This window comes from Chiloscyllium punctatum, chromosome 3 (genome assembly GCF_047496795.1).
Source record: "Chiloscyllium punctatum isolate Juve2018m chromosome 3, sChiPun1.3, whole genome shotgun sequence".
In the NCBI taxonomy this organism is placed as follows: Eukaryota; Metazoa; Chordata; class Chondrichthyes; order Orectolobiformes; family Hemiscylliidae; genus Chiloscyllium; species Chiloscyllium punctatum.
Window position 1 is genome coordinate 156670591 of NC_092741.1, and position 19549 is coordinate 156690139.

Sequence of the window (19549 nt, forward strand, 5' to 3'; positions counted from 1 at the left end):
ACCCCCTCTCCTCACCTTCATCCCCCCTCACCCCCCTCTCCTCACCTTCATCCCCCCTCACCCCCTCTCCTCACCTTCATCCCCCCTCACCCCCTCTCCTCACCTTCATCCCCCCTCACCCCTCACCCCCCTCACCTCACCTTCATCCCCCCCACCCCCTCACCTCACCTTCATCCCCCCTCACCCCCCTCTCCTCACCTTCATCACCCCTCACCCCCCTCTCCTCACCTTCATCCCCCCCACCCCCTCACCTCACCTTCATCCCCCCCACCCCCCTCTCCTCACCTTCATTCCCCCCCACCCCCCTCTCCTCACCTTCATCCCCCCCACCCCCTCACCTCACCTTCATCCTCCCCACCCCCTCTCCTCACCTTCATTCCCCCCCACCCCCTCTCCTCACCTTCATTCCCCCCCACCCCCTCTCCTCACCTTCATCCCCCCCACCCCCTCACCTCACCTTCATCCCCCCTCACCCCCTCTCCTCACCTTCATCCCCCCTCTCCTCACCTTCATCCCCCCTATCCTCACCTTCATCCCCCCTATCCTCACCTTCATCCCCCCCACCCCCTCTCCTCACCTTCATCCCCCCCCACCCCCTCTCCTCACCTTCATCCCCCCCACCCCCTCTCCTCACCTTCATCCCCCCTCACCCCCCTCTCCTCACCTTCATCCCCCCTCACCCCCTCTCCTCACCTTCATCCCCCCTCACCCCCTCTCCTCACCTTCATCCCCCCTCACCTCACCTTCATCCCCCCCACCCCCTCACCTCACCTTCATCCCCCCTCACCCCCCTCTCCTCACCTTCATCACCCCTCACCCCCCTCTCCTCACCTTCATCCCCCCCACCCCCTCACCTCACCTTCATCCCCCCCACCCCCTCACCTCACCTTCATTCCCCCCCACCCCCTCTCCTCACCTTCATTCCCCCCCACCCCCTCACCTCACCTTCATCCCCCCCACCCCCTCTCCTCACCTTCATTCCCCCCCACCCCCTCTCCTCACCTTCATCCCCCCCACCCCCTCTCCTCACCTTCATCCCCCCCACCCCCTCTCCTCACCTTCATCCCCCCCACCCCCTCACCTCACCTTCATTCCCCCCCACCCCCCCTCCTCACCTTCATCCCCCCCCACCCCCCCTCCTCACCTGCATCCCCCCCACCCCCTCTCCTCTCCTTCATCCCCCCTCACCCCCTCACCTCACCTTCATCCCCCCCACCCCCCTCTCCTCACCTTCATCCCCCCTCACCCCCTCACCTCACCTTCATCCCCCCCACCCCCTCTCCTCTCCTTCATCCCCCCTCACCCCCTCACCTCACCTTCATCCCCCCCACCCCCTCACCTCACCTTCATCCCCCCTCACCCCCCTCACCTCACCTTCATCCCCCTCTCCTCACCTTCATCCCCCCTCACCCCCCTCTCCTCACCTTCATCCCCCCTCACCCCCCTCACCTCACCTTCATCCCCCCCACCCCCTCTCCTCACCTTCATTCACCCTCTCCTCACCTTCATCCCCCCTCACCCCCTCTCCTCACCTTCATCCCCCCTCACCCCCTCACCTCACCTTCATCCCCCTCACCCCCCTCTCCTCACCTTCATCCCCCTCACCTCACCTTCATTCACCCTCACCCCCCTCACCTCACCTTCATCCCCCTCACCCCCCTCTCCTCACCTTCATCCCCCCCACCCCCTCTCCTCACCTTCATTCACCCTCTCCTCACCTTCATCCCCCCTCACCCCCTCTCCTCACCTTCATCCCCCCTCACCCCCCTCACCTCACCTTCATCCCCCCCACCCCCTCTCCTCACCTTCATTCACCCTCTCCTCACCTTCATCCCCCCTCACCCCCTCTCCTCACCTTCATCCCCCCTCACCCCCTCACCTCACCTTCATTCACCCTCTCCTCACCTTCATCCCCCCTCACCCCCTCTCCTCACCTTCATCCCCCCTCACCCCCCTCACCTCACCTTCATCCCCCCCACCCCCTCTCCTCACCTTCATTCACCCTCTCCTCACCTTCATCCCCCCTCACCCCCTCTCCTCACCTTCATCCCCCCTCACCCCCTCACCTCACCTTCATCCCCCTCACCCCCCTCTCCTCACCTTCATCCCCCCTCACCCCCTCTCCTCACCTTCATCCCCCCTCACCCCCTCACCTCACCTTCATCCCCCCTCACCCCCTCTCCTCACCTTCATCCCCCCTCACCCCCTCACCTCACCTTCATCCCCCTCACCCCCCTCTCCTCACCTTCATCCCCCCTCACCCCCTCTCCTCACCTTCATCCCCCTCACCCCCTCACCTCACCTTCATCCCCCTCACCCCCCTCTCCTCACCTTCATCCCCCTCACCCCCCTCTCCTCACCTTCATCCCCCCTCACCCCCCTCACCTCACCTTCATCCCCCCCACCCCCCCTCTCCTCACCTTCATCCCTCCTCACCCCCCTCACCTCACCTTCATCCCCCCCACCCCCCTCTCTCCTCACCTTCATCCCCCCTCACCCCCTCACCTCACCTTCATCCCCCTCACCCCCCTCTCCTCACCTTCATCCCCCTCACCCCCCTCTCCTCACCTTCATCCCCCCTCACCCCCCTCACCTCACCTTCATCCCCCCCACCCCCCCTCTCCTCACCTTCATCCCTCCTCACCCCCCTCACCTCACCTTCATCCCCCCCACCCCCCTCTCTCCTCACCTTCATCCCCCCTCACCCCCTCACCTCACCTTCATCCCCCTCACCCCCCTCTCCTCACCTTCATCCCCCTCACCCCCCTCTCCTCACCTTCATCCCCCCTCACCCCCCTCACCTCACCTTCATCCCCCCCACCCCCCCTCTCCTCACCTTCATCCCCCCTCACCCCCCTCTCCTCACCTTCATCCCCCCCCACCCCCTCTCCTCACCTTCATCCCCCTCACCCCCTCTCCTCACCTTCATCCCCCCCCCACCCCCTCTCCTCACCTTCATCCCCCCCCACCCCCTCTCCTCACCTTCATCCCCCCCCACCCCCTCTCCTCACCTTCATCCCCCCCCACCCCCTCTCCTCACCTTCATCCCCCCCACCCCCTCTCCTCACCTTCATCCCCCCCCACCCCCTCTCCTCACCTTCATCCCCCTCACCCCCTCTCCTCACCTTCATCCCCCCCCCACCCCCTCTCCTCACCTTCATCCCCCCCCACCCCCTCTCCTCACCTTCATCCCCCCCACCCCCCTCTCCTCACCTTCATCCCCCCCACCCCCCTCTCCTCACCTTCATCCCCCCCCACCCCCTCTCCTCACCTTCATCCCCCCCCACCCCCTCTCCTCACCTTCATCCCCCTCACCCCCTCTCCTCACCTTCATCCCCCCCCCACCCCCTCTCCTCACCTTCATCCCCCTCACCCCCTCTCCTCACCTCCATCCCCCCCCACCCCCCCTCTCCTCACCTTCATCCCCCCCCACCCCCTCTCCTCACCTTCATCCCCCCTCACCCCCCTCTCCTCACCTTCATCCCCCCCCACCCCCTCTCCTCACCTTCATCCCCCCCCACCCCCTCTCCTCACCTTCATCCCCCTCACCCCCTCTCCTCACCTTCATCCCCCCCCACCCCCTCTCCTCACCTTCATCCCCCTCACCCCCTCTCCTCACCTCCATCCCCCCCCACCCCCCCTCTCCTCACCTTCATCCCCCCCCACCCCCCTCTCCTCACCTCCATCCCCCCTCACCCCCCTCTCCTCACCTCCATCCCCCCTCTCCTCACCTCCATCCCCCCTCACCCCCCTCTCCTCACCTCCATCCCCCCCACCCCCCTCTCCTCACCTCCATCCCCCCCACCCCCATCTCCACACCTTCATCCCCCCTCACCCCCCTCTCCTCACCTCCATCCCCCCTCACCCCCCTCTCCTCACCTCCATCCCCCCCCACCCCCCTCTCCTCACCTTCATCCCCCCTCACCCCCCTCTCCTCCCTCTCCTCACCTTCATCCCCCCTCACCCCCCTCTCCTCACCTCCATCCCCCCTCTCCCCCCTCTCCTCACCTCCATCCCCCCTCACCCCCCTCTCCTCACCTCCATCCCCCCCACCCTCCCCCCTCCCCCGGCCGGTCTGATGATAACTCCATCCGCCGCTCCCACCGTCGCTTCTCCTCCTGCCGCTCGGCGATCCGGATGCGGCGGGCGGCGATTCTCTCCTCGGCGACATCGGAGTTGACGGTGATGGCCTTCTCATCAGGCTGGATGATCAATGTATCCGACATGGTGAGGCTGGTGATCCCCCTGGGCCCGAGAGAGGCGGGAAGGACCGGATCGGACCGGGACCGGGACCGGGAGCGGGAGCGGCTCGTTCCCCTGGGCCCGAGAAAGGCGGTTGTTCCCCGTCGCTAGGAGACGGTGGTCGCTTGGTGACCGTGACGTCACCACGTTGGTCGTCGCTGGGGGCGGGTAAGAACAGAATAGTAACTTTAACATCTATAATTATTGTAATATAGTAATTAGGACTAAATTAATAACCCGACAAATGTAGGTGAATTATTCATGTGAGGGACCAATAATGAAACTTGATGTCCTTTGCCGAGGGTAATAGAGGGGGTTAGTGAGGGTAATGTACATCACCTCAACTACCAAAGAACATTCCAGATTGATTACAAGACCATATGATACTAACTTAATTCATGGAATGAAAGGGATATTTGCAATATTAATTAATGCAAGAATGGGCTGAGCAGTATTGAAGCTGAACTGTTAATTGAGAGGTTTTAAGTTACAGCTAGCAGGGAGACTCTTGCTTTTCCTCATTATGATTTACTCATTATTGTTTTACAATTTATATTAATTCCATAAAGTGTAGAATTTCAACCATAAGACTGAGAAGTGAGTAGAGTACGCAAGAAGGTGGCAGATGAACTTCTTCAGGGGAGGTGATACATTTCGAAGAAAGGAAATTGAGAACAGCATGAATTAAAGAGTTGAACTAGCTGCAGGTAGTAAACCTATAAAAGACAAAAGCTAGACTTATAGCAGGACTATTAAGGAATTGTTATAGGTGCCATACTTTAGCATGTGAACACACTTTGAGGATGACTTCTGCACACTCTCTGACGTATTTGCACGAATGACAGACTCCACTTCATGAAGAAAGATTGGAAAATTTAAGACTTTTGAGAGGCGAAAGTGACTAATATTTTGAAAACATCAAAAATCAATCACTACTAGACAGAGCAAGGTTGGGAGATGAAAGTAAATGCCCCTGCAATCAGAAAGGAGCCCTAGCAAAGCTTAATAAAAACTAAGGGGAAACATAGTTCCACTGTTGGAGTCATATCTGACAGGCAGACGGTTGTAGTTGTTGCATAGGTCCATCACAGTAGTGTTCTAACCCTAATCGTTCTGCTGCTGCATCATGACCTTCCCTCCATCATAAGGTCAGAATTGGGAATGTTCATGTGTGATGCAGTGTTCAGCACTACATGCTACACCAGCTACTGAAAAGTGCATGCCCAACTGCAACAAGATTTGGATAACATCTAGGTTTGGGCTGACGGAATAGAAAACATTTAGGCCACACAACCTGGCAATGACCATCGCCAATAAAAGAGGCAACCTAACCACCACCCCTTCATATTCAAAAAAGGTATTACTATCTCTGTTTATGTAGTGAGTCCAGTTGAGTTTCTGTTTAGTGGATGATTCAGAGGCTAGGAATAGTGTAGTGAATAACTCACTGTCTGTATCACCCACCAAAATCCTTACCACCATCTACAAAAGGTGCAAGTTAAGGAAACGGAATGCTCAGTAGCAGTTTATACCATCTATAAAAGATGCAATTTTGGAGTGCAAAAAGATCATTAGTCCTTCCAAACCATTTGGAACTGTTTTTTTCCCCCTCAAAAAAAGTGGAAGAATGAAGGGGTGGGAATATGGAGGCAAGCAGAATAATGGTCCAAAAAAAAAAAAAGCCTGTTGCATAGGCAACTTTAAGAGAGCAGTTATGAAGCTCTGTTCCTGGTGCATCTATGATCCAGCACAAACTTCAAGCTCACATTTCTGAAATGTTTCAGAAAAAAAAAAGTTATTGTTTGGGAATACAGATGTTATGCATAATTTTATTTAAATCAAAGTTGTCAAAATATTTTTCCATGAGCACAAATTCAACATCCCTTAAAAGGAACATTGACAAGTGAATTTCAAAAAGGATATTAAAAAGTATTAAAAGGGTTATACTTTCAATAAATCACCATGTCCTAATAACTTCAGTTATCAGGTTATATGAGACAAGATAAATCAAACCACTTTTTTCCCCTCCAGTTTTATTAAACTTCCTCAAAGTTAATCTTTACAAATAAATAAATAAGTAAATAAATAGGTAGCATTTTACAAACTAAAGCTACCACAGGACCTCATCCAACAGCAGTCATACATTTTTATTCTGATGGTCACAGAAACGTATGTTATGCATGACTTCAGCTGAAATAATGACCAGTAAATATGACACATTCCTGTATGCAATGTGGCATTCCCAATAAATTCAGTTAAAATGAAAGACCAGTTAGTGGGGTGTAGGTAATCTGACCAACTGAATATATATAGTTTTGAAGACATGCAAGAAAGTTGTCAAATGTCTACATGCTATACCAATTGAATTACCTCAGGTACATTTTTGAACAACTTTCTGCAAGCATGATATGCCAGCAACAGGATTGTGAACTTTTTTTACTTAAATCATAAATGTAGATCATTACTTCATAATGAAGAAAACAGCATTAAAAAAAGTTCTCTTAATACTTAAAAACAGACTAAAAGTACAATTATCAAGAAAATGCATCTTATGATTCAATCGCATTACAATCTCCTATGAGTTTTGAACAAGAACATCAGAATTTGATTATGAATCCAGTCATTTGTGGATTACAAAACCCTGATAATGTAACAAAATAAAGACTTAAACTTCTTGACAGTAAACTAATTTAATTATAGAATGTGTACCACCAAGCTGCCTCTTCATGAAATTCAACAATGAATTAGCATACACTTAGTTTTCAGCACCAAATCTGCACAGGTACCTCAGGACCTGCATAGAGTTTACAACAGAGTGAGAGTGTGCAGCTTGCCCTCTATCCTTTAATTTAAACCTTGTTGTTATTTTTGTAACAAATAATGATCTGCAAGAGAGCAATGTAATAGAGCTCTTTATGGAATATATTAGTACTATTAGGGTATTAATACCAGTCATCCCAATTATTTTTCTAATAAAAAGCTAAATGAGGTAGCCTGGGTGTTTCAAGCAAAGGCAGCAAGGGCTTTCCCAACTTGTTCTTTATTAAATGTTTATGAAAAACACATTTTTGGAGTCAAGGACAAAAGGCATATTAGATGATATTTAGTCCTCATGAAACAAGTAAATTGTAGTCAGTTGTAGTGTGAAATATTTATATACAATAAATCACTAACTAATCAAACAAATCTTAATTTGAATACTATGATTATTTAATTCCTCAGCTGCAATTTTAATGGTCCCATAATTATGTCATAAGGTAATCCTTTGCCAATTTGTCACACAACTTATAACCACAATTCTCTATTGGAATGTGGGAGCTTCCAAATTCTGCCCTTTTAGCCAGGGAACATTGGTTTGTAGGTAACTTTCATAAATGTATCAATTAAAAAGCAAATTTGAAATTCAATAGTGCAAAAGATGAACTAAACTCATTGAAAATACCATTTAAGACTAAGAGATCAAATTTTGCAATGTCAAAAAAACTTCTTGCACTTAAGAATAAACTGTTATGGCTTTAAAAAGCAGTCATCCCTCAGAGTAGGTCTTCATCATAAAAGCTCCTAATGAAGGAGCTTCTAATTATGAAGGAGGTGAAGCAGTTACCCACATTTTCCTCCCTGTGCCTATCATATTCAGGTAATGCTTGCTTTTCCTGATTTGCAAATTAGGACTTTAAAAGGGGAGGGGAAAGCAGTGTACTGTGTAGAACATAGGCAGGATTACTACAAATACTATCATACAAAGCAAAGTATTTTCCTCATTTAAAACAAACAAACATTCAGACAATTTATTTTATTGATTTTTGTAACCAAGTCACTTCTGTCAACTCACGTATAACATTCCATTCTTTCCAAAGTCCAAGCATGTACTTTAGAGTTGTCACTTACTATCACAAAAGGTGCAATACTGATAAATTATTTTAACTTTTCTTTAAATTTGGAGGGCTGATCAAAATAAGGTTCTCTGAAATATTATGTATGCAATTAATTCAGTTAAATCAGAGACCAGAACTCAGACAAGTAGCAAAGAAAACAGATTTTTGCATACCCACCATGTCCTGCATTGTCACAATGAGGAATGCAAAAGCTAAGTTTAAACCAAAATCCCTTCAATTTTTAGCAATTCAAAGTAAAAAGTATTAAAATGAGATTTAAAAAATCAAAAAAGATTTCAAAATTATTGCCTGATAAGCATGAAATTGTTACCTGTTGATATACCAAAGTTAACGAGAAGAGTGTATGAAAATCACAGAACTCTTAATACACCCAAGATTGGCAGTTAACAATTTGAAATCAATTCTGACAAAGTGCATCTTCAAGACTATGTTTACATGACTGGAAAAGTTGCATTTAAATTGATTTAATAACCAGTTAACAAGCTCATTTCACTTTTATTGTTAAATCTCTCAGTTAACAGGTAGTGATCAAAATTTAAGACATTCACAAGTGTTTAAATTATATGCAGTCTTCTCAATGTTCTCCAAAATAAGCTCCAACTGAAATGGCATCTGCAAACTATAACATTGTGGCATTTTAGACTTACAGGAAAGAAAATACATATTTTGGTTTAGCATTTTTGAAAATTATTCCTTTCACCAGATTTTCTTTCCCCCTCAAAATATAGACAAACCCTGAACTGCTTAAAATGTGCTTTTAACTATCATCCAAGTTTTATATGAGAACGTCCATCTCTTCTTTTCATATCCCACTTATTCTTTAAATTAAATTTACTGAGGAACAAAGAAACAAAAACAAGCAGCCTTGAACAATCAGTTTCAGAAGCAAACTCAAGGCAGCAAAATATTACTGAATACATCTAATAGAGACAGATATAGTTTGAATACATTTAATTGCCTGCATAAGACATTAAATATCAATTTAAATAATATCACAAATTAAGCTGTATTCAGGCTTCTGAATTATACAACATGCACACAATTAAGTTAATTAAACAATCATTCCCAAATTTAAAAATGTCAGCAATTGAGCAGCAAAATGGGTTAACTATATGAATAAAATCGGCTTTCAAAAGGATAGAAAACAGATTTCTACACAGCTGTATTGTGGTATTAACTTGCAAACAAGATCAATGTGCAAATTGAATTAACAGTACACTGCAATGGCAGATGTGAAAAGCACTTCACAATCTAGTATAAATTTGTTAAGGTTTAATTGTTTCAGTTTGAATGGAAATAATTTATCATTTTCACTATACAGAACCTTTGGTACTAATGGAATCTGGAATAACCATGCACCCTGGACCCAAAACCCAAAAAAAGCAAAAGGTTTTTGCATTAATTACATAAGATGCTTACAGGTTTTAGTGCTAATAAACAGTTAAACTATTTGTGGTAGAGAGGGATGTAAACAAAGCCAAAATTTGACCATCAGCCCCTCATATCCAACATTTGGATTAAGTTTTCTAGAAAACCTAGACTGCCACTGCTATTTAAAAAGAAAAAAAAAGTGACAAGATTGATAAGCTGTTCTGTTTTTACCACTATGAAATTACATGACAAAGGCCAAGGGGAATAATGAAGTCTGCAAGAAATATCAAAATCTTAAACTGGTTAAAAAAAAACTGCAGCCACTGACACTTCTTACAAAAAAAGCTTGTAAGATGTGCAAGTGGAAATACTAAACTTTAACTTTCATAAAGAAAACCACAAGTCACCTTAGTGTACAAGAATGTTCACTACTTTCTCCATAGTAGCTGTTTGATTGAACTTCTACTTAAAAGCTTTAATTGAAGCAGGGGGAAGGTATTGTATTTTTTGCAGGATATTACTAGGAATATAAAAAAATTGCAAAATCCAGTGATACAAGGGAGGCACATAAGTTCTGTGGTCACTTCACCACAACTCATTTTCTGACATTGAGAACCACTATACAACATAAGAACCTATTTACACTATTAAATATCTGCAGTTATTCCAAGTCAGCATTCATTGTACATATCTAACCAACTTAACCATGCATTAATAATAGGAGAATAGTTTATTTTTCATTAACAGCAAAGTTGTATTTAGATATTTCTGTACAAAATAACAGCCTCTTGAGAATTAATCAAATAATGTGTACCCATAACAACTGAAAGCCATGAGGACGTTCACACATCAATGCTCCACACCAATTAAGTGTTTAAGACACAATCACATTACTGGCAATTTAACTAAGTAGATGGAGAGGAAAGCAAAATCAAATTGTAATAGCAACACTAATATTAGCTTAAGATATAGTTCATTGACATCCCTAACAAAAATAATTACACCAGCAGCTAGAAATCAATAAAAAAAGTTACATCTGCATGAATTCATGATTCAGTTACTGTCTGAACCCAGAAATAACAGACTCGTCTGGAATTGGCACAGAAAGTGCTTCTACCTCTAATATTAAACAAACTTCTGCATTAGTTTCAAGTAGTACTTCACAAATTGACAAAGTTGTTAAAAGGACCTACATCCTCATTTACAAGCGGTAGTATTAAAACCATTGCTAGATCAGCCAAGTCACTGTACATTCCGATTTGAACTAATGCGCTACCAGGATCTCAATCTCTTCTACAAATTGGAATTTAAAAAGTTACACGCAACTTGAAGCCGCAAATTAAAGAAAAACAATATTCCATAGCATTGCACCCTTTAATAAATAAAGGGAACTAGTCAAACGATTGATCATGGACTCCTTCCAACAACAAATATGAATCACAAGTGGGCTTTGAATTGGATTTTGGTTGAAAGTTGATGGTCAAATTAAGCACTTTCAATTTATGACTTTCAAGTCAGATTCAATCTGACTGAATTACAAAGCTAAAAACTTTAGGTATTCATCTCTTAGAATTCTGACAACATATGTATGAAACATCAGAATCAAACACAAACCACAGGTGAAATAGTAAGTGACATAAAGATGATTACTCTAAAGTTTACAAGAGGTCAGTGAGGCACAACAAAGAGGCAATATACATTAAATGGATTCAAACTTCACTTTTGTACTACAGATAGTTAAAAACATAAAGATGGATTTGATATTTTGCCATGATATTAGAACTTTAGTTCATATTCAGAGACAATTATTGATACAACTGTGCAAGACTTGCTGGTATCCCATTGAAGCTGCAATACAATTAATCATTGTTATAATTAGTTGGCCCAGTCAAAATTGCTTTAAAAGGAAACTGGAGTTAGGACAAAATGGTTAGCATGAAAATATATGTTATTAGAGCAGATTCTATTCAACAGATCCAAATATTTTGGAAGAAATTAGTTATGAAAATGAATATTGCAATGTTTTATTATGGCAAGCTTTGCCTGTATGGAAGTGAGACCATTAGCTAACTTGTACTTAACAAGGATCCAAATTAAGTATGGATTATTATATTATGAAGCATGACAATCAGATAGTTCTACCCCCTCTCTACACCCCTCCACCTTAACTGAGTGTAATTGCCAAAAATGAAAATACACACATTAAATTGCTTTTCCTAAACAGTATTTAGGAACTAAACCTCTGGTTTGTAAAATAAACACAACTACTACTAGTAATGCTTGTTCCTTCCAAGTATACCTTGCTCTGAGACTTTTAGTATACTCTTCATTCAAGCACAAATCTCCCATTGAAATAAAACTATATTGTAGAAAAATCGGCATGCATTCACCACCACACACAAAAAAAACTGAAACAGAAGAACTGAGAACGTCAATTTAAGATTTTGATTGGTTTCTGATAATGAACTTAATTTTTAATATTTCCATCCAATTTCTTTTGCAAAAAGCTATAACTTTCTCAGAAAAGAGGTTTTAACATGAGCTGTGGCAAACTCACACTCAAGACTCCATTACTATTCCATCTTTGTAAAAATGTGCAATTTCCAAAATTGGCCATTTTACTCAGACTATAGGCAAGTGAACACAATCTCCAGTATACTAGGAAAGATGGAATTATGTTTCAGGACACAGGTCGAAAAAAAAATGTGGACAATGCAGAAAAACGAAAGTATAATCACATTACCCAAGGACTAGGTTCTGAATCTAAAAAGAGTGGGAGTCCGACGAAATGTTTCTTCATCCATTGTCTTGGATACAAGTTACCATCTATTTTAATCAAAGAGTCCAATAGTACAATAGAACTTGAATGAAAGGGAGCGTCACGTCAAAAAAAAAACCAGTGCCAGCCAATTGCACACAACCTTTGTGTACAGTTATTGTCTATTTACATAATTGAGTTATTCATTTTATCAGTACCTCTTCATTAAACAATATCTTAATACTTAGGAGGGACCATCTAAATCTCCTGTTTTCTACTGTTGGTGGTGGGGGGCACAGTTTGCAGTGATGGTTGAAGCATTCACAGGCTCTTCTGTTGCTATTCTTTACAATACTTCAGAAGCCTGCAAGCCAATTTTCTGTTCCTCCTCTAGTCATTCAATGTTTGGTTTTTTCAATGAGAAGACATAGATGTTAAAATGTTTGCTCAGTTGATTCACCTATGTAAAAGAGAATAAAGATATTTATTCCAAAAGACATGTTTTTAATTCCTTGAAAGTAAAACTTATCTAATTCCTGTAGCTATTCTCAATGCTAAGGTGCATCAGGGTATTTCCAATCATTGTGATATTGCGAAACTGCTTCCAGCTCTATAAATATTCAACATTTTTCAACTCATTAGTTCAATTTTGAGTCACTCTTGAAATGGTTTATTAGTCTCCCTTTCATGGCAATTTTGTTGCCGTGTAGTTCACCAGCATAAAAAGTACTTATCCAAGGGTCAAGGTTATGTTTTCTCTAATTCACTAATATAGATGGCCACAGCATGTGAAAAAAAAATGCAAATCAAGCTTGTCATGCCTTTAAAAAGAGCCAGCTTTTTCAAACTATGGTCAGGAGGGGTGTACAGTCAGGAGATTATGTCCAAAGTCAGGCATCAGGAAAGAGTATATAATATTCGGGAGGCAGTGGCACAAATGCTTCAAAATCTACAGGCTCATGTCTTGGGATCTTGTGGTTCAAATCCCACCATGATAGAGATGTTAAAAAACAGAATTAAAACAAGGGAAGTCAAGAAAGACTTGAAGCAGAAAACTTGTATCAATGAAGCAGAAAACTCAAAGGGATCATGCTGTAAGGTTGAGTGAAATAGGAGTTGATGGCAGTAACAAAATTAAAAATACTATATATGAATGCACGAAGCATTAGAAATAAGATGGATGAGCTTGAGGCTCTTTTGGAAATTGGCAGATACGATATTGTGGGGATACCTGAGACGTGGCTTCAAGTGGACAGGGCCTGGGAAATGAATATTCAAGGCTACACGTGCTATCGTAAGGACAGACTGACTGGCAGAGGGGGTGGGGGTGGCCATATTGGTAAGGGATGATATTCAGTTCCTTGTGCAGGGGGACCTAAAATCAGGGGATGTAGAGTCAGTATGGATAAGAGCTGAGAAATACTAAAGGTAAAAAGACTCTCTTGGGAGTTATCTACAGGCCCCCAAACAGTAGTCCGGATGTCAGATGCAAGGTGAATCAGGAGCTGAAATGTTACTACAGTTGTTATGGGGGATTTCAACATGCAGGTAAGACTGGGAGAATCAGGATGGTATTGGACCTCAAGAAAGAGACTTTGTGGAGTGCCTCAGATGGATTCTTAGAACAGCTGGTGCTGGAGCCTACTAGGGAGAAGGCAATTCTGGATCTGGTATTGTGTAACGAACCAGAATTGATCAGGGACCTCGAAGTGAAGGAGCCATTGGGAAGTAGTGACCATAATGCAGATGATTGAAGCTTATTGTAATTTGAAGGGGAAGAGGGTACAATTGGAAGTGACAATATTTCTGTTGAATAAAAGGGAACTATGGAGCTATGAGGGAGAAGCTGGTCAAAGTTCAATGGTGCAATGTCCTAGCAGGGATGCAGTGGAGGAACAATGGCAGATATTTCTGGGTATAATGCAGAAGATGCAGGATCAGTTCATTCCAAAAAAGAAGATAGATCCTAGGAGGCAGGCAGGGGTGGCCGTGGCTGACGAGGGAAGTTAAGAAACATATAAAGTTAAAAGAGAAAAAGTATAACATAGCAAAGATAAGTGGGAAAACAAAGGACTGGGAAGCTTTTAAAGAACAGAGGATTACTAAGAAGGAAATATGCAGAGAAAAAAAAAAAAATGAGGTACAAAAGTAAGCTGGCCAAAAATATTAAAAAAAGATAGTAAAAGCTTTTTTAGGTATGTGAAAGGCAAAAAAAAAATGGTTAAGACTAAAATTGGACCCTTGAAGGCAGAAACAGGGGAATATATTACAGGGAATAAAGAAATGGCAGAAGAATTGAATTGGTACTTCAAATCTGTGTTCACTGAAGTAACAGTGGCTGAAGGACCTGAACTGAAAGAAATTTATATTTGCCAGGAATTGGTGTTGGAGAGACTGTTAGGTCTGAAGGTTGATAAGTCCCCAGGGCCTGATGGTCTACATCCCAGGGTACTGAAGGAGGTGGCTTGAGAAATTGTGGATGCGTTGGTGATTATTTTTCAGAGTTCGATAGATTCGGGATCAGTTCCTGCAGATTGGAGGGTGGCTAATGTTGTACCACATTTTAAGAAAGGTGGGAGAGAGAAAGCAGGAAATTATAGACCAGTTAGTCTGACCTCAGCGGTGGGAAAGATGCTAGAGTCTATTATAAAGGATGAAATTATGACATCTGGATAGGTCAGAGTCAGCATGGATTTAAGGGGAAATCATGCTTGACTAATCTTCTGGAATTTTTTGAGGATGTAACTCTGAAGATGGATGAGGGAGATCCAGTAGATGTAGTGTACCTGGACTTTCAGAAAGCTTTTGATAAAGTCCCATATATGAGATTAGAGAGCAAACTTAGGGCGCATGGTATTAGGGGCAAAGTACTAACTTGGATTGAAAGTTGGCTGGCTGACAGGAAACAAAGAAGTGATAAATGGCTCCATTTCGGAATGGCAGGCAGTGACCAGTGGGGTACCGCAGCTTTTTACAATTAGTGATATAGAAGATGGTATTAGTAATAACATTAGCAAATTTGCTGATGATACTAAGCTGGGTGGCAGGGTGAAATGTGAGGAGGATGTTAGGAGATTACAGGGTGACCTGGACAGGTTAGGCGAGTGGACAGATGCATGGCAGATGCAGTTTAATGTGGATAAATGTATGGTTCTCCACTTTGGTGGCAAGAACAGGAAGGCAGATTACTACCTAAATGGAATCAATTTAGGTAAAGGGGCAGTACAAAGAGATCTGGGTGTTCTTGTCCACCAGTCAATGAAGGTAAGCATGCAGGTACAGCAGGTAATCAAGGCAGCTAATAGCATGCTGGCCTTCATAACAAGAGGGATTGAGTATAGAAGCAAAGAGGTTCTTCTGCAGCTGTACAGGGCCCTGGTGAGACCACACCTGGAATATTGCGTGCAGTTCTGGTCTTCAAATTTGAGGAAAGACATTCTGGCTATTGAGGAAGTGCAGCATAGGTTCACTAGGTCAATTCCTGGAGTGGCGGGACTACCTTATGCTGAAAGACTGGAGCGACTGGGCTTGTATACCCTTGAGTTTAGAAGGCAGAGGGGATCTGATTGAGACATAAGATTATGAAAGGATTGGACACTCTGGAGGCAGGAAACATGTTTCCGCTGATGGGTGAGTGCCGAACCATAGGACAGCTTAAAAATATGGGGTAGACCATTTAGGACAGAGATGAGGAGAAACTTCTTCACCCAGAGAGAGAGAGTGGTGGCTGTGTGGAATGCTCTGCCCCAGAGGGCAGTGGAGGCCCAGTCTCTGGATTCATTTAAGAAAGAGTTGGATAGAGCTCTCAAGGATAGTGGAATCAAGGGTTATAGAGATAAGGCAGGAACAGGATACTGATTAAGGATGATCAGCCATGATCATATTGAATGGTGGTGCAGGCTTGAAGGGCAGAATGGCCTACTCTGCACCTATTGTCTATTGTCTAAATGGTAACCAGGTAACCACTGTTGATGGTCATTAAAAACCCTTTCTTTCTACTTCAATAGTGTCCATTAAAGGAAGAAATCTTCCATCCTTGCTCATCTGCATGTGGCTTCGTACCTAAAGCAACATGGTGGACTCCAAGTCCTCAGCAATTCAGGATGGGCAATAAATGCTGGCTTAGGCAACATTGCTAACACCAAAAAAAGACAAACCACTTGGGTTAATGTAGGAATTTGATGCACAGCAGGATAAAAGGTCCTCCATTTACTACCTTTATCAGCCCCCAACAGTTGAGCTCAAAGCACAGGAAGTACAAGTTCCTATTTATTACTTTAGCTGTGTAATATTAACTAATTGAAATTTTAACTATTAACTAATCTTCCATCACTAAAGCATGTGGGCAAGTGGATGCTGAGCTGAAGCCTTAAGTGCAAATATTGTAGGGCATCAGGGAAGGGGGAAAAAGGTTGCCTAGACATATAGTTCCAGGAGGCAGTCACACTCATTGGAATTAACCCAAGCAAATATTACATCAGTTTTCAAGAAAAGAAGGGAGAAATAAAGCAGGGAACCACATGCCAATTAGCCCAATATCAATTCTCGGCAAAATGCTACAAACTATTACAGAAAAGTCGTCTTAATGCAATTCAAAGATCATAGTATGATAAGTCAACATGGTTTCAGTAAAGGGAAAATCCTATTTGCAAATTTATTAAAATTTGAGAATGTAACTAATCAAAAGGTAGATAACATGAAGAAAGTCATAAGATACCTTTCAATCTCCCAGATATTTCCATTACTAATACAGGATATATCTTGCACCATTGACAAACAGATCCACCAGAACATTGTGGTATACAATTAGGAGAGAGTGGTCTTGAATCCATCAACGTGGACTCCATACCTCAAAAGTCTCATGACATTAAGTCAAATAGGAGCAAGAAAACATCCTAGTTACCACCTTCATCACCATCCCTCCCCCAAACCTTTCATTCCTCAATGTTGAAAACTATAGAGAGGACACAAAGTGCTTGGATCAGGGACTTTGAAAACGTGCAGCAAATAAAACAATTTTAGACAGATGAGGAGAAACACCTTAACTCAAAAGGGTTGTGAATATTAGGAATTATTCACCAGAGTGGTTGTGCATTCTTTCACAGCATGTATTCAAAACTATGATAGATTTTTTTTTGCAAGAAACCAAAAAAAAACCAAAAGAAAGAATGTGACAAGAGGGGAGGAACGAGGCAGGAAAGTGGGGTTGAATCCCATTATTACACTAAATGGCTGACCAAGTTGGACAGACCACATGGTTTATTTGTGCTCCTATTTCTTGTATTTGTAGATCTAAATCTCGAGACAATCACAACTCTAAAATCACTTCAACTTTTCTTTTTAAACTGTCTGTCTTCAAAAAGTTTTGTCAAATTCAAAGACAAAGAAACGCTAAATGCTTAATTCATGTAGCAATGCAGAAAAAAATCTGAAAAAAGACCGATGAGTGGTGGTGGCGGCCGGCGTCAGAAAATGCCAAACAACTGAAAAATGAAAAACACTTAAAAATAGTCCAGATGTATGGAATCAAAATGCCAGATGCATATTATAAAAACAAACAAGCATCAATTTTTCAATTATAATGGAGGCACTGAAAATAAAATATAATCATTGTTCATAAAGGCTTTTGCTCTTTCCTCAAACAGCAATGCCTTTTAAAGCTAAATCTGTTCCAAGGTAATGTTTCTCAATACTAATGATACATCATAGTAAAGTAACTACTGTTTAACTAGAAATACTTAAGTGGCAAAGTACTCAATCTACTTACCACACATACTCCATAGTGAATATGTGCAAGAGTTATTACTGTAGTCAAAATAACGAGAAGATGATATTCTTTATCTTGCAAGATACCAGAGATTACAAAAATCACACCTACAACCAATGGCAGGAGAAACCAGCTGAGGGGCTGACAGCGAGTATTACTCATCTGACAAACTATGAGCTTACACTGCAAAGTAGAAGAGAAGAAGCATTTAGTCATATTTACATAAATAAAAATACAAGAGCATTTCTTTATAAATTAAAAAAAAAAGGTGGTGGTGAACAGGCAGACAGATAATCTTACCGTGAGATTAGAAAAGGCTGTGCCAACCAAAAAGTATACTATTCTTGGATGTTTCTCTATAATGTCATATGGTGATCTACAGACCCAGAGTGTGCAAAGACTGAAAAGCAATACTGGTGAAACGAATGGCAGCATCGCTTCATAAAAGGAGTGGTGCTTCAGGGTGTTAGACCTATATGCTCTAAGAAACAAGAGAACAGCATTTAATAAAAGTAGTCAAGCTTCACTCAAGTTATCCAAATTTTCTAGATCAATACATTTACAAGAAATGCTGTACTACACAGCAAAGCAATGTAAAATATTAAGAATCAAATTTTGATCCACAATATATAGACCCCAATAAAAATAGCGACCCGCCATAGGTTTTATGCTATTTCCACAACTCAGGTTTGATTCCAGCCTTGGGTGACTGTCTCTTTGGAGTTTGCACATTTTCCCCTTGTCTGCATGGGTTTTCTTCTGGGTGTTCCAGTTTCCTCCCTTGTATAGGTTAGGTGCATTAGTCAGGGGTAAATGTAGGATAAGTGGGCGGCACGGTGGTACAGTGGTTAGCACTGCTGCCTCACAGCGCCTGAGACCCGGGTTCAATTCCCGCCTCAGGCGACTGACTGTGTGGAGTTTGCACATTCTCCCAGTGTCTGCGTGGGTTTCCTCCGGGTGCTCCGGTTTCCTCCCACAGTCCAAAGATGTGCAGGTCAGGTGAACTGGCCATGCTAAATTACCTGTAGTGTTAGGTAAGGGGAAGATGTAGGGGTATGGGTGGGTTGCGCTTCGGCGGGGCGGTGTGGACTTGTTGGGCCGAAGGGCCTGTTTCCACACAGTAATCTAATCTAAACTGAACATTTTGCAAACTTGGGTTTCCAAGGCATTTTTTTCCCTCTTATGTTTAATAACTTGGTCAAAGGATTGCAGATGCAATAAGTCATCCAAGAACAGCAGATACACTATCTTTATTAGCTCATCATGATCATTTACAATCCCAGACTCCTTTAAATTGATGAGCACATGTACAAATAAGGACCCCAAAAGCAATTTCAAAGAAAACTAGAATAAATGCAGCTAATAGAGTGCATTTATGATCAAAGTTCATGACAGCAAACATTCAACAAAATTATTCCAAATTAACAGCTTTAAAATGTTTCTACTTTTATAAAATTTTCAAATTGAAATATTAACACTTGGTAAAACTTGTTAAAAAGCATGTTTAAAAAGGTG

The 19549-nt window shown here is 43.3% G+C and overlaps 2 protein-coding genes across 4 annotated transcripts in view; both read right to left on the minus strand.

Moving 5' to 3' along the window:
* Positions 1 to 4346, minus strand: part of drc1 (dynein regulatory complex subunit 1 homolog (Chlamydomonas)) — an 89671-nt gene extending 85325 nt beyond the window's left edge. For all 3 annotated transcript variants that reach the window (XM_072562824.1, XM_072562819.1, XM_072562833.1), the window contains exon 1: positions 4105 to 4346. In XM_072562824.1, coding sequence (XP_072418925.1) covers positions 4105 to 4226 — 122 coding nt within the window. In that variant the 5' untranslated portion in view covers positions 4227 to 4346. The remainder of the gene's footprint in view (positions 1 to 4104) is intronic.
* A 3674-nt stretch (positions 4347 to 8020) lies between these two features.
* selenoi (selenoprotein I) overlaps positions 8021 to 19549 on the minus strand; it is a 56175-nt gene continuing 44646 nt past the window's right edge. The window contains exons 8-10 of the mRNA XM_072562848.1: positions 18335 to 18515; positions 18035 to 18217; positions 8021 to 12727 (exon numbers count right to left, since the gene is read on the minus strand). Of these exons, the coding sequence (XP_072418949.1) occupies positions 12662 to 12727; positions 18035 to 18217; positions 18335 to 18515 (430 nt within the window). The 3' untranslated portion in view covers positions 8021 to 12661. The remainder of the gene's footprint in view (positions 12728 to 18034; positions 18218 to 18334; positions 18516 to 19549) is intronic.